Raw genomic sequence first — 13,053 nt, 5'->3', positions numbered from 1 at the left:
TATAAGGAAACCGAATAAAACAATAATGTAATAGACACGGGAATTTATTAACACACGCTAATGCACTTATTTATTTCATGAAAATTGTATGAGGTAGCACGTTTATCATCTTAGCGCGGCCTTGAGGGGAGCACGGGGGCGGTGGACGCGCCGGGGCGGAAGGTTTGGGGGAAGCGGGGGCATCGCGGCCGCAGTTTGAGATCTTCTGCTGAAGCTTTTTTATGGACAGCCAGGAATCACTTGAAGATTGCGGGGGACAGGGTATGCCGGAGCGCGGAGGCGGCGGATAAGGTTTGGGTGTACCTGGTTGAGGTCTCAGTGTTGGTGTGCCTGGTTGACCTTGAGGGATGGGACGTTTGCCCATGGATACACGTACGCAGACGGTGTCGGCGTCGGCGGGGAGGCTGAACTCCATAGCGCCGCCGGTGGGGCGCGGCGGCGGCGGCGGCGCCGACGGCGCGCATGGAGGAGCCCTGACGGCGCGACCGCGACCGGCCTCCTTCAGTGAATCGCGCTCGCTTAACGCCGCTGCGAGTTTTTTAGAAGCGTCTAACGCTGCCTCAGGTCCTGATGCTTTTGGAGCCTCTTTATCTGCTAAATTAGTGACTGAAGTATGCAGTTGCCGTTTGTTACGTGAAGGCGAACCTCGGCGCATTCGCTCAGTGAGTGTAGGCTGACGGCACCGCTTTGGTGCTGCCGCCAATGCTGGTGGTTTGCTGCACCATTCGGGCTTCGGCTTGCTTGGGCTCGCTCGGCTACATCTTATAGAATCCATAATGCGCGACGTGATGCCTTTGTAGCTACTTTCAGTTTGATTCTTAGGATTCTCACGGCACGGTTTAGGATCTGTTGATTTGGTTTGACTACAGCTCTGTTCAGGTTGAGGTGTCGGATCGCCTCGATCGATGGAAGGTTGAGGTTTCTGATCGCCTCGATCGATGGAGAGAATCGTGCGTGGTGTGTGTGCACAGGGGTCGATGACATGGCGTTCTTTTGGGCGACAGTCGCCAAGAGGCTCTAAAGTTACAGGCTGTGGAGGGGGATGCGGCGGACGGCTGGTTGGACAATTAGGAGAAGATTTTACTGAAGTCGGAGAACATCGCGGTACAGGCCCGTCTGATGCGACAGTATACATTCGTCCGTCGGTGGCAAGTTCGCGGGGTTTCTCTGGTGGTCTCGGGCATTTTAGCGGCGGCGGCGTCGTCCTTGGGCGCGCCATGCGCTCCTTTACGGCGTTCTCGTATTCGTGCCGATGATGTTCCTCGTAGCAGCGGATGCGATCTGCCACCACGTCGCGTTGCGCTCCGCATAGGTTTCTAGGCCCTGTTGACTTTCTTGGAGGCTTCTGTAAGCAAAACAGTCTCATTTACACTTTTTTAAATATAACCTAATATTGAATCATTAACAATGACTGACCATGAAATTATACCATTTGAGTGGCACTGAACATAAGTTACAGTAAGCAATTCCAGTCAAACTCATAGTCATAGTCTTTTCTGTAGGTACTTACCTACACGTTAACTGGTACTTAGATTTAATATCACAATAGTCAACGACTTAGCATCAAATACCTAGTAAATTAGACATTAATAATAATTTCGAAAAGGTCACAATGTTCGGGTGGGTGATTTTCGGAATTAACCGTAATTTTGAAGTAGTCGGAATTACCCGAATATACTTTACTAATTAGTAAAACTTGTCTCAATTGTGATGCAATACGATAAAAAAAAATCAGCCTAATGTCTTTCAATACCTGCGGCAATTGATGTTCACAAGTGAGCGGGCAATTAGGCTCCTTTTCCGGGCACGGCGGGCGCTTGCCCTGCGGCGGCGGGCAGCAGACGACGCGCCGAGCGGGGACAGCGGCGGCGGCGGGCGCGCGGCACGGCGGCGCCGGCGCCGACTCGCACGGCGGGCACGGCGCCGCGCCGCCGGGGGGTTGGCAGGAGTGGCATAGACGGGACTGTGTGACGGGAAAAACAATTTTAAGTCTAGACATTTGTTCTGAGTGGTTAGTGCTAAGCAACAATGCCGCTCCAATTAATATTGGATGGCGCTTACGTCGCATAGCGCCGCAATAATTTGCGCCATAAGGTACATTTTGCCACATATCTTTACTATTTCGTATCTAGTGAATCTCTAATTCATTTCTCGAATCGCGCCGTATATGTGTTAAATAGAAGTTCACTCAACAGAACAGAAATATTTACCTGTGTGAACAGCGGGCGCAACAAGCGCAAGGCTCGGCGCGCGGGCATGATGCGGCTTGTGTGCGGTGCGGTTGCGTGTGCTGTGCGGTTTGTTGCACACGGTTGCGTGTGCTGGCCGGTTGGTGTGCGTGTGCGTGCGGCGAACGACGCGACGGACTGAAGGCGAGGCCTACTTGAGCGGGGAGGTTTAGATGGCTTCGCTTGTTCCATTTGTTGGGGTTGAAATTATGTGGGTTGCACATAAAGTAAATGTAGTCTGTCTATATTTTTCTAAAGAGCAGAAATTTGTCGCTTGTTGTTACAAATAAATTCACTAGTTGTAAATAAATCATGTCTTAACAATCTTTTGTAAGCTTTAGGTATCTACTAAAGTTGAGTACTAAAGTCAATCAGTAACAACCAGGAAAATTATACTCATCCCTTTCTTTTGGATGCTAGTACTAGTGTAAGACAAAGATAGTATGATTCTCTCTGTCTATGTTTGAAATGAGTCCTTTGACAAACTATATTGTCTTAGTTAATTCGGGGTAGAGAGTTGGTAGAGAGCTTCTTTAGCTACACAATAAGGCAACATTTACCTAAACGTCATAATGTCATACATTTCCATAGGGAGTTTATGGGGAGTTTGACATTTTTATGGCGGTGTTGCATATATGTAGGTTCCTCAATAGATTGCGCCAGGAAATTACAAAAAAAAAACTAAATAAATAAATAATAAATATTATAGCACATTCTATTCTAACACAGATTGACTAAGTCTCACGGTAAGCCCAAGGAGGCTTGTGTTATGGGTACTCAGACAACGGTATATATAATATATAAATACTTAAATACTTACATAGAAAACACCCATGACTCAGGAACAAATATCTGTGCCCGTCACACAAATAAATGCCCTTACCGGGATTCGAACACAGGACCATCGGCTTCACAGGCAGGGTCACTACACACTAGGCCAGACCGGTTGTCAAACTGACATGAAACTTAAGAATTGTTACAGTTAAACACAACAATTTTAACTTAGTTTGTATATTTAAATTATAAAACAATAATCCCGCGCGTAATTAGCAATAAACACACCGAGAGCGGCGTTCGATCGATTATTCAGCTATTTAGGTAACCCTTAAAAATGCAACTCTAACGCTTGGGTACGGTGACAGATGTCATCTCCATACTGACTTAAAACGCAAAATCTCGCAAAATTCTACTGAGATGACATCTTCATGGTACCCAAGCTGTTTGAAAAAAAAAGATATAGCGTACGTCGTACGCCATAACATTTGAGGGTCCTTGGCGCCAGGCGTTCATGGCGTCTCAACGTTAAAAGAAAAGGAAAATAAACCTTGAAAGTCAGTCAGGATCGCTGGGCATGCGCATGAAAGGGAGAGGTAGGCCGCTGACTACCTGCGGGCTGAGCACGGTAGCATTTTTATCGCCTGTCACTATGCCTGTCACGTTCTAACAAGTATGTAAGTGCGAAACTGACAGGTGATAAAAATGCAGCCATGCTGACACCGCTGGATGACGAATGTCCTGAGACATGAAGGAGCTCGGTCTAACTTTCGACGACGCTTATCAGCGGAGCAAGTAGCGCCTCAAGATTAAGAAAGCCGACCCCGCGTAACGGGAAGTGGCGAGGAGAAAGAAGAAAAGTCAGGATCGCCGGGCCTCCAGTCCCTATCGCTGCTGTTGTTACTGCTACAGTCGTAGTTATTGTCACTGTAGTCACTTGCGTTGTCGCCGTCGTCATCGTCGGGCCGAGGCGCTCGCGGCGCCGTGCACTGCCATACCTGGTGGACAAAGAAGCGTTTAAGTACAGAATAAATAATAGTACTAGGTACCTACAGAAGGTTCATTCTAACAAAACGCGTCTATTACGACAGATATGATCGCTAGGTGGAGCAAGCGCGAGCAGGCGTCCGTTCCGTAGACACCAAAATTGGTGTGGGCCGCATGTACTTGTAGCGACGCGACGAAATCGCGGAGTGGGCCATGCCTGGTTTAAGGTTGTGTTTTGAACCTGTTGGTAAGTTGGTATAAATATATGGACAGCCTGATTCTGTAGCCTACTAAGTCCCAACTTTAGTTTTGTTTTTGAAATTGGAACCTTGTGATTGAAAAAAAAAATCTTGAATCAATTTATAAGGATCTCTGAGGCTCAAGAGGATAGAACTTGACGCTGTGCGCAGGCACAGATCTAATTAAAATTTAAGTAATTACCTAACTATAACTCGTAACAAAGAACTCTGCCCATCCTTACTGATAGGTAAAATGTATAAAGCCTATTCTTTGAAATACCTAATGTTACTCATAAAACATTAACTATTTCAAGGGGTGGCAAAATGTTAAGACCTATCTTAACAAGTAGCAGATAAGTAGGTATTAGCATACCTAAGTACCTACTTACCTAATCTAGACAGATTAAGTCTCTCAATCGTCCTATGATATGTAAAGGTGACATCTACCGAAACTATTGTGTACTAGTTTAAGTGCTCAATAAGCTGTTAGCTATGTCAATGTATGTAATAGTTCCTAACCAATCCGTAGTGTCATAGTGTGGCGCTGTACTTTTTCTAACCAGCCTTCTGTAAAACATTAAATTAAGATATCAGATTCTCTGCTTTCATTTGGTCGCCATTACCTCCATATAATAACATAAACTGAAGATCAGTCTAACAGTATTGTCTTACTTGCAGCTTGTCTTCTGTCAACAGCAAAGCCTCAGGTAGCGCACAGCAACGCAGTAGGAGCGCCAGCGCCGGCGCGTCGCCGCTCAGCCTGGCCACGCCGCCGGCTGGGCCCCACACGCAAGCCGTGGGCGAGCTGCCGCCGCACGGGCTGTTATCAACATTCGGTAGTAAGTTTGCTAGGGTTCCGTTCCCAAAAGGTAAAGAGTACGGAACCCTCGGAGGGCGAGTCCGACTCGCACCTGTCCGGTTTTTAGGGTTCCCTACCCAAAGGGTAAGAGAGGGACCCTATTACTAAGACTCCACTGTCCGTCTGTCCGTCTGTGAGCCTGTCTGTCTGTCTGTCTGTCCGTCTGTCTGTCAACGTCTTCAACGTCTGGCTGTATCTCATGAACCGTGATAGCTAGACAGTTGACACTTTCACAGATGATGTATTTCTGTTGCCGCTATAACAACAAATACTAAAAACAGAATAAAATAAATATTTAAGTGGGGCTCCCATACAACAAACGTGATATTTTTGCCGTTTTTTGCGTAATGGTATACGGAACTCTTCGTGTGCGAGTCCGACTCGCACTTGACCGGTTTTTATATTTAGTTTAAAGCTATGCCACCATCGTTGTCAAAAACCTAATGGAAGTCTCTAAAATGTTCACTTTAAATAATCTAAAATGTTAGTACCTGCCAAAATACTCCCCAGTTACATGTGGTTGCATATAGTGGGGTGACCCATTCCCAGGCTTCGCAAGGACTATTCGTAGCACTCGGAGAGCCGGCAACGACGCGCAAATCGCTCCTCCCGTCACGCTCGCCCATACCGCGCGTCCGCTATAACAGAGCGAGATTTCATGAAAAAGGTAATGGCACCATAAGGTACACAAAAGCATCGTAGCTGTTAGTAATTTTGACTTAATTACTTACTGCTGTGGCGCGACGACCCGAAGTGGATCTTGGCTTCCGACACCAAAGACCGCCATGCTACTCTGTCCAAAGCCGAGCTGTGTACGGATGCGAAGCCTGGACACTAACACAAAAAGAGGAGCGCGCGCTGCTGGTAGCCGAGCGGAAGATCTACCGCAAAATATTGGGACCCACACGTCGAGAGGATGGAACCTGGAGACTCCGCAAGAACCAGGAGATTGAAAATCTGGTGTCCGAGCTGAACATCCATTCGAAAGCCGCCAGGCTCCGATGGCTCGGGCACGTAGTCCGGATGGGGGAAGACCGCGCAGTCTGGAGGGCGTACTCTGGAGTACCAAGTGGCCGAAGACCGTCTGGACGCCCTAGGTACCGCTGGAGAGACGAAGTGCAGAAAGACCTCAGCGAACTCGGCGCTGCTGGAATAATTTTGACAGCAATCGCTAATATTAGAGCCCGTAAATGTTACACTGTAACACTAACTTCTGTAACGTAGTAAGGCCGAGAACATTGCCAGGTAACCGAAGACGTGCTGTGGGCGGGTCACAGCGGGCGCGGAGTTCAGCTATTGACAGTTTACCTATATATTAGAGCCAGTAAATGTTACGCTGTAATACTAACTTCTGTAACGTAGTAAGGCCGAGCACATTGCCAGGTAACCGAAGACGTGTTGTGGGCGGGTCACAGCGGGCGCGGAGTTCAGCTATTGACAGTTTATATTAGAGCCAGTAAATGTTACGCTGTAATACTAACTTCTGTAACGTAGTAAGGCCGAGCACATTGCCAGGTAACCGAAGACGTGCTGTGGGCGGGTCACAGCGGGCGCGGAGTTCAGCTATTGACAGTTTATATTAGAGCCAGTAAATGTTACGCTGTAACACTAACTTCTGTAACGTAGTAAGGCCGAGCACATTGCCAGGTAACCGAAGACGTGCTGTGGGCGGGTCACAGCGGGCGCGGAGTTCAGCTATTGATAGTTCTGGTGCCTCTTCCTCCACCTCACCCGCCGCTGCTGCTTCGGCCTCCTGCAATATTATTAGTCCCATTTAGTAGGATCAAGAACTTGCATGCGATTTTCGGTATATTGCGCATGTGGCCGATCGAATGAATTCATTTGTAGGTACCTACCTATTCTGTAATTAACAACGTATTGCATGCAAGTTCTTGAACCGCATAAATGGGGCTATATCGCTACATTTTGTACAGCTTGTACCTTTCTTTCAAAGATTGAACAACATTATGGCGATCTTTTAATCTAGACGTGTACGGAACCGAATCATTCACGAAGGTTTTTTTCAACCAATACCACTTCAACGGCTTTCTCCAGCTTCTAGCAAATTGTAAGAAAAAATATGTTAAAAATGTATTGCTGAAGGCCACAATCGAGAAGGCTGGCATTCACTGGAAAGAGCTAGGAAAAATCCGCTGAAAATAGAGACTGCAAAAACTTTTTTATGAACACTATTTGTTAGACATGAAGGATCATATGACCTGTCTTTGATGATTCAGATTCAGATTCAGATTATTTATTTATAAACATACATTAAATACAGTTTACATGATCTATCTATATGATTCTAATGTTTACCCGTTGTCGTCGCTCCGCACGTGCTCGCATGCGCAGCCGCAGCGCGTCGTCAGGCACGCGGAGCGGCGGCGGGCGTTCGCGCGGTAACGGCCACACGCCAACTACGCCGCCACACGCCAGGACCACTACGCGTATCCACGCGTTTGGCGTGTCGGACGTGCGTCCACGCTGAATTAGAAAATGCTCACTTTAGAGTCTTTAGAGGAACGTGGCTGGTCGAGTTGACGGGTTAACTTAAACTGCTTTATTCCATCATAAATCATAACTAAGTGTTTTATACATCATGCTATCTTAACATTACATCTCTAATCTGCGGCGGTACAGACATTATCTTAATCGAATCAGCGTGTGCTCTAACCTATACTAAGTTATTGACACGCGCTCATAATATTTTGCTGACCGCCATACTCACTTTATAGGTATAGGTACACATATTAGAGCAGTTTATTCTTACCCATTACGAGATACGTCAAGAGTATATGACTAAAGGAGGTGTATGTACAGTACAGACCAAGAAACTGCTACTTTCTTTGGAAAGTATTTGAAAATTTTGCCGTAAAATGATTCGGGCTCGGGCCTTTACAATTATTTCAAGAATGTCAGAGACATAAAGCGTAGGGTAGGGTAGGAAACAGTGGCTCTGAAAAAAATAGCCGGGTACAGTGGCTTACTCAACCTAATTCCAACATGATATAGGCGATATTGGGGCGACTGAGCCACTGTTCGAGCTGAGCCACTGCTACCCTACTGTAAGAAAATAAACCAACCTACATCGTATATAACTCTGTAGTAAGCTTCATCTGGCCCCAACTCTTCTAGTTTCACAACTTCCGGTGTATGGACAGGGTCTACAGACGCATCTATCGGCATGTCCTCGGCGCGCGCAGTCGCTTCCGCTTCCGCCCACTCCTGTGCCGTTCGTGCGTCTAGCGGTGCGTCTGCGCATACGGCTTGTCTGTCAAGATATGACCAGAAAAGTAATAAGAGAACATTTAGATAAAATGTAAAATTTGATTTCGATGGTCATCCCTATTTAATAAGGGTTGATAGGTAATCGCAGGTGAACGTGAAAATAATTAAAGCATGGGTTGTGTTGTAACAAACATCAATAAATTCGATTCTGACTTTAACTTAATAGTTTAGACAATACTGAACGGTGGATATGGGATTTAATTTTAATTTTTAATTTATTTATTTGGGAAACATACATTGGGATTTAAGTGGCTACTACGAGTATTCCATTTGCTGGCAACGGAAAAACAAGAACGGTAGTTAGTCACAAGCTAGAACTCACTCTCAACTCACGTGATGGCCGCCCGCTTTTCGTTGTATATTCGTAGAACGCGCGCCGCCGTACCCGCAAATTCGTCTTCAGTCTCCTGCACATAAATATGTGGTATTTTCTATAAAAAGGTACCTTATTGTCGATGGCGCTTACGCCATTATAAACGATGCTTCGATATAAATATACAATGCCGCGCGACGCTGTGCGGCGTAAGCGCCATCGATAATAAGGTTTTATAGAAAATGCTACATATAATTGAATATCATCAGTACCGAAAGCTCCTGTTGGCGTCAACACGAGATATAGCTTGAGAGAGTAACTCTTCACTTTTTCGGTCGTCCAAAAACTGTTCGTGCTATTCGCTCTGTACGTGACTGTGACTGTAGCTCCACTCTGTAATCCGCCAGGGTATATATCTCAGTTGACGTCTGCCGAATAGCACAAAACTGGTGTTTGTCTGATAGCCGTGACAACTACTACGGCAGAACGTGCTAGGAAAGGAAATTGAGTCATAACTCTAAATCTATGTGATTTGTACCTGCATTAAGCCAGACTGAACTCCAAGGACAAGAAACCCTCGCCCGCCCAGCAGCCGCGCTGCCGCTAGCTCGTGCGGTCACCACCCACGACTCAAATGATTTGTACCTGTGTGGCGGCATTAAGCCAGACGTCAGTGCCGAAGACTGGCGCGTGCTCCAGCGCTGACAGCCGCGACAACTCCAAGGACAGGAAACCCTCGCCCGCCCAGCAGCCGCCGCCGCCGCTTGCTCGTGCGGCCACCACCCATGACTCAAATGAGTTTTCTGCACATAAACAAATTTATAGAAAGTAATTAACTAGGATTTATGCAGTCCGGGAAGCGCGTTAACTGATCTTCCTACTAATATTATAAACGTAAATACCTGTGGGTAAGTACTGATATTTCAAAGTTTGTGTGTCTGTTTGGGTGACCGAATTTTGGAAATGGGCGACTGAATTTCACCTACACTACAAATAGTTATTTGTGCAACAAGAGAGGAAAGTTGGTTTTTCTTGCGAGTGTTTATTTTGAGTCCCGAGAAAGCGAAAGATTCTATAATGGAATCTCGAGCGAAGCGAGTGATTCTAAGGTAGAATCTTGAGCGTAGCGAGGGACTCAAAAACACGAGATGTAAAATAACTTTGCTCTCGTGTTGCACACATAATTTTTCACCTCAGTAGTGAGAACATATTAAAGGTTAAAATGTATTTCGAATTACACAGAATAAACAGAAAAAAAAGTATTATAATATGTACGATACGATACGATACGAGACGAGACCGGATCGGACCGGACCGTTCCGTACCGTACCGTACCATAAAAAAAATGTAATAAAAGTATGAAGTTCATGGCCTTCACTAAATTAAAAAGCTACATTGTTTCACTCCCTGGAGTGAGGAAAGTCGCACTTTCCTCACTCCAGGGAGTGACGAAAGTAGGCTTGTTCGAGCTGCTGAGGTGAAAATAGTATTATTAGGTAGGTAAGTTATGGGAAGGGCACCTACCGTTACGGGGACGTAATACAGCGAGTCCTCCTCTTTGTGCAGAAAGCGGTGCGGATCCTGCCATTAGCAGAAGTGGTGCGTCAGGAGCCCATTCCGCTCGTGCTACTCCTGTCCAACCTAACGCCACTGAACCAGCGCCTGCACGCGTCCACTTTCCGTTCTCAAATATCCATATCTATGGACAAACTTAGATGTTAGTTTGTACCTAAACAGAGTGGACACTCAAGCGGGGAGTGTGGCGCGGCGTACAAGATAAACAAAATGCAAACGCTTGCAAGCGGGCTCTACATGAAGTTTAAAACACTTGGAAGCTTGACACCACACTGCAAGGCACGCGTCAAGCATTGACAAGATTTGATATTGTGGAAAGTCTAAGTCTACGGCGTCAATCCGAGGCCAAGGCCTAAATTGCGATCCTTTTAAGCTCTATCTTTATCTTAGACACTAAAATGATGATTGAATTGGCCAATTCATAACCCCGGTGGGGTCTTTGGCGGTCAATATTGGTACTACTTTTGTACCAATTTTGTACGGCAATGACAGATCAGTTGGAAAAATTGTGGCAGTTAAACTGATATTTTAGTATCTGGGATAATAAAGATATAAAATCAACGTTTAGGTAACTAAATCGGGGTGCAACTCACGGTAAAAGAGCAGTCCTCAGCTGCAATAGCAAGCAAGTTGCCATCCCGGTTGAGCGCTGCAGCGGCAAGGCGAGCTGGGCGTTCTGGCGTCAGGCACGCCATGCGACGCCACGGCGCTATGGATGATACGTACAGCTCGCGCCATGGACAGGCGCCATCTGAAAGATGGATCAATTCATCAGTCATGTTCTCATGTTATTGTTAGCTATAAGCTCGGGCGTAAGACACGCCACGTGATGCCTAACTGAGATCGGTGCTAGTTCTTACTATTCGCATATTGCGACCAAAGTCATCTGATTTTTAACAGCATGACGTCACGCACGTGATTGTTAATGGCTATACGTGAAATACGTAATGCGTGCAATTGGGCGACGAAAACGCAAAAGCGTTAGAAAAATGTTAACTTTCATGGAAAACTACGTAGGTGATAGAGAGGCGTTACAGTAGTTAATGGAGCGAATACTCACCATAAATGCTAGCGAGAGCATGTACTGTATCCGCACTAGATGCACACGCCAACAGGCGTCTCCAGACATCACCACGTCTGACAGCAAAACGCCAGGCGCGACACGCCGCGCCACAACACGCCAAGTCCGCGCCACGCAGCCAAAGGAACACCAGTTCTAATACTACGTCCAGTTGTGAGTGGGATTGCCATAAGTCAGTTAATTGCTCGTCTGCGGCCATGATTTGCGGGCTTGTTTTGGTGTTGCGACATTTACGCACTCATCGTGTTAATTTGCCTTTAAATCTAAGTTTAACTTTTATTTACCTTATAATGTATGTAACTTGTTCTGAAAATTTTAATTTAGACCTAAATGTTTAAGTTATGCATAATATTGTACCCCAATTTTGACAGCTTAAGTAGATAGCGCTGTAAGACGTAATTGGGACTGTAAAACGTTTGGCGACTTATTTATACTATATCCAAGTCTTCAGTTTATTATAAATAAGAAATTCACAGTGTGTTCATGAGTGTCGCTGAGTAAAGCAATTAGTTATTCTGTGGTAAAGCATTCAAAAATTATTTTTGCGTAGGACTTATTTCACTATATTTCACCTCCCCATGCCGGCGAAAATCGACCCATAATATAAAAAAAATATTATACCGCTTGATCTCGCTACTGTACATATTTTTATAGCACTTGATTATATTTCTAAAACCTCATTAAAATAAGAATATTTAGTTCTTACATCGACACGCACAAAGTGTTTGTCTAGGATCTTTCAGTCACCTTTTTGCATTCCTAAGAATGAATATTTTTACTCTATACAGGCTCTATATAGAGTTTTGAACCCACGATTCATTCACACACTATAAAACGACGTAGCTCACACTATGAACTAGATAATCACAACAAATTCACCTAACATTTATCATATCACTTCACAGAAAGCGTACGGCTGTAACTATGGCGTAGACAGAAAAACTCCGAGGCGATCAAAATAGAAATCAGCTGTGGTCGGCGCACGCGTTCTCTCGTTATGTCATACCTATATTAGCGACTTCATGAAGCGATGAATGACATGATTGCATTCAATTTGAGGTAGTTTTAGTAAAAAATATTTTATGCGTTTAATTTTTATTGAATTCGTATGCGCATATTGACTTTAATTAAAAGCAGAAACTAAAAAGTTATTGAGTAAAAATCGGTGCTTTAAATGTAACATGAAGTAGATGCCTTTTTTCCGTCAAAAGTTAAAACTCGCTGTCAAACTCAGAGGTTTATTTCTTAGAATTTCCAATAGATGTTAACTAAACAGGTAGCAATACCTAGAAGTTGAAATGAGTCCCTTAACTTCAAACTCGGATAGAGTTAGACCAAGACAAGTATGCAACGTCATAATTTTGATAACACACGCAGTGCAAGCGTTATTTATGGGGTCCCTTTGTTTGACATAATTATTGAAAGTCATTATCTAATGATTGTCATAATTCCGAAACCGTTAACTATTCAGGATTTTCCTCGGGTTTTCCTATAGATAGGTTAGGTTAGGTTTGTTTTATGGCAGTCCTGAAAAGTTGCGCGTTTCTGAGAAAAACCAAAATATGACTAATGATAATATGACATTACAAATGACTTTCAATAATTATGTCAAACAATAGAGACCCGTTATTTATACGTCACAATTTCATAGAAGTTTGACGTTTAAAATAACTTGCACTGCGTGTGCTATCAAAATCGTTGCAGACTTA

At 44.9% G+C, this 13,053-nt stretch overlaps 3 protein-coding genes across 3 annotated transcripts; all 3 read right to left on the bottom strand.

Moving 5' to 3' along the window:
- Positions 1-30: 30 nt before the first annotated feature.
- Positions 31-2,433, bottom strand: LOC134740433 (uncharacterized). Its single transcript, XM_063672867.1, has 3 exons — positions 2,211-2,433; positions 1,754-1,963; positions 31-1,345 (listed from the first exon to the last, which is right to left on the bottom strand). Exons 1-3 carry the CDS (start codon positions 2,418-2,420, stop codon positions 71-73), a joined length of 1,695 nt encoding a protein of 564 aa, XP_063528937.1. The 5' UTR covers positions 2,421-2,433; the 3' UTR covers positions 31-70.
- Positions 2,434-3,749: 1,316 nt separating this feature from the next.
- LOC134741118 (uncharacterized) lies at positions 3,750-6,524 on the bottom strand. Its single transcript, XM_063673887.1, has 4 exons — positions 6,437-6,524; positions 5,579-5,725; positions 4,901-5,048; positions 3,750-4,000 (listed from the first exon to the last, which is right to left on the bottom strand). Exons 2-4 carry the CDS (start codon positions 5,611-5,613, stop codon positions 3,812-3,814), a joined length of 372 nt encoding a protein of 123 aa, XP_063529957.1. The 5' UTR covers positions 5,614-5,725; positions 6,437-6,524; the 3' UTR covers positions 3,750-3,811.
- Positions 6,525-6,666: 142 nt separating this feature from the next.
- LOC134740891 (uncharacterized) lies at positions 6,667-11,603 on the bottom strand. Its single transcript, XM_063673544.1, has 8 exons — positions 11,324-11,603; positions 10,857-11,014; positions 10,213-10,387; positions 9,334-9,491; positions 8,709-8,782; positions 8,175-8,358; positions 7,404-7,571; positions 6,667-6,840 (listed from the first exon to the last, which is right to left on the bottom strand). Exons 1-8 carry the CDS (start codon positions 11,541-11,543, stop codon positions 6,667-6,669), a joined length of 1,311 nt encoding a protein of 436 aa, XP_063529614.1. The 5' UTR covers positions 11,544-11,603.
- Between the last annotated feature and the right edge of the window lie 1,450 nt (positions 11,604-13,053).

Source organism: Cydia strobilella, chromosome 4 (genome assembly GCF_947568885.1).
Source record: "Cydia strobilella chromosome 4, ilCydStro3.1, whole genome shotgun sequence".
Lineage (NCBI taxonomy): Eukaryota > Metazoa > Arthropoda > Insecta > Lepidoptera > Tortricidae > Cydia > Cydia strobilella.
This window is presented reverse-complemented; position numbering and strand designations above follow the sequence as displayed.

Coding starts and splice junctions, on each gene's coding strand:
- LOC134741118 (XM_063673887.1), bottom strand. CDS start 5,613: ATGCAACCACATGTAACTGGGGAGTATTTTGGCAG. Junction 5,049..5,578: donor ACTGGGGAGTATTTTGGCAG/GTACTAACATTT, acceptor TGTTGATAACAG/CCCGTGCGGCGGCAGCTCGC. Junction 4,001..4,900: donor TGACAGAAGACAAGCTGCAA/GTAAGACAATAC, acceptor TTTGTCCACCAG/GTATGGCAGTGCACGGCGCC.
- LOC134740433 (XM_063672867.1), bottom strand. CDS start 2,420: ATGGAACAAGCGAAGCCATCTAAACCTCCCCGCTCAAGTAGGCCTCGC. Junction 1,964..2,210: donor TGCGCCCGCTGTTCACACAG/GTAAATATTTCT, acceptor CCCGTCACACAG/TCCCGTCTATGCCACTCCTG. Junction 1,346..1,753: donor GTGAACATCAATTGCCGCAG/GTATTGAAAGAC, acceptor TTTTGCTTACAG/AAGCCTCCAAGAAAGTCAAC.
- LOC134740891 (XM_063673544.1), bottom strand. CDS start 11,543: ATGGCCGCAGACGAGCAATTAACTGACTTATGGCAATCCCACTCACAA. Junction 11,015..11,323: donor TGCTCTCGCTAGCATTTATG/GTGAGTATTCGC, acceptor TCCATCTTTCAG/ATGGCGCCTGTCCATGGCGC. Junction 10,388..10,856: donor CTGAGGACTGCTCTTTTACC/GTGAGTTGCACC, acceptor GTTTGTCCATAG/ATATGGATATTTGAGAACGG.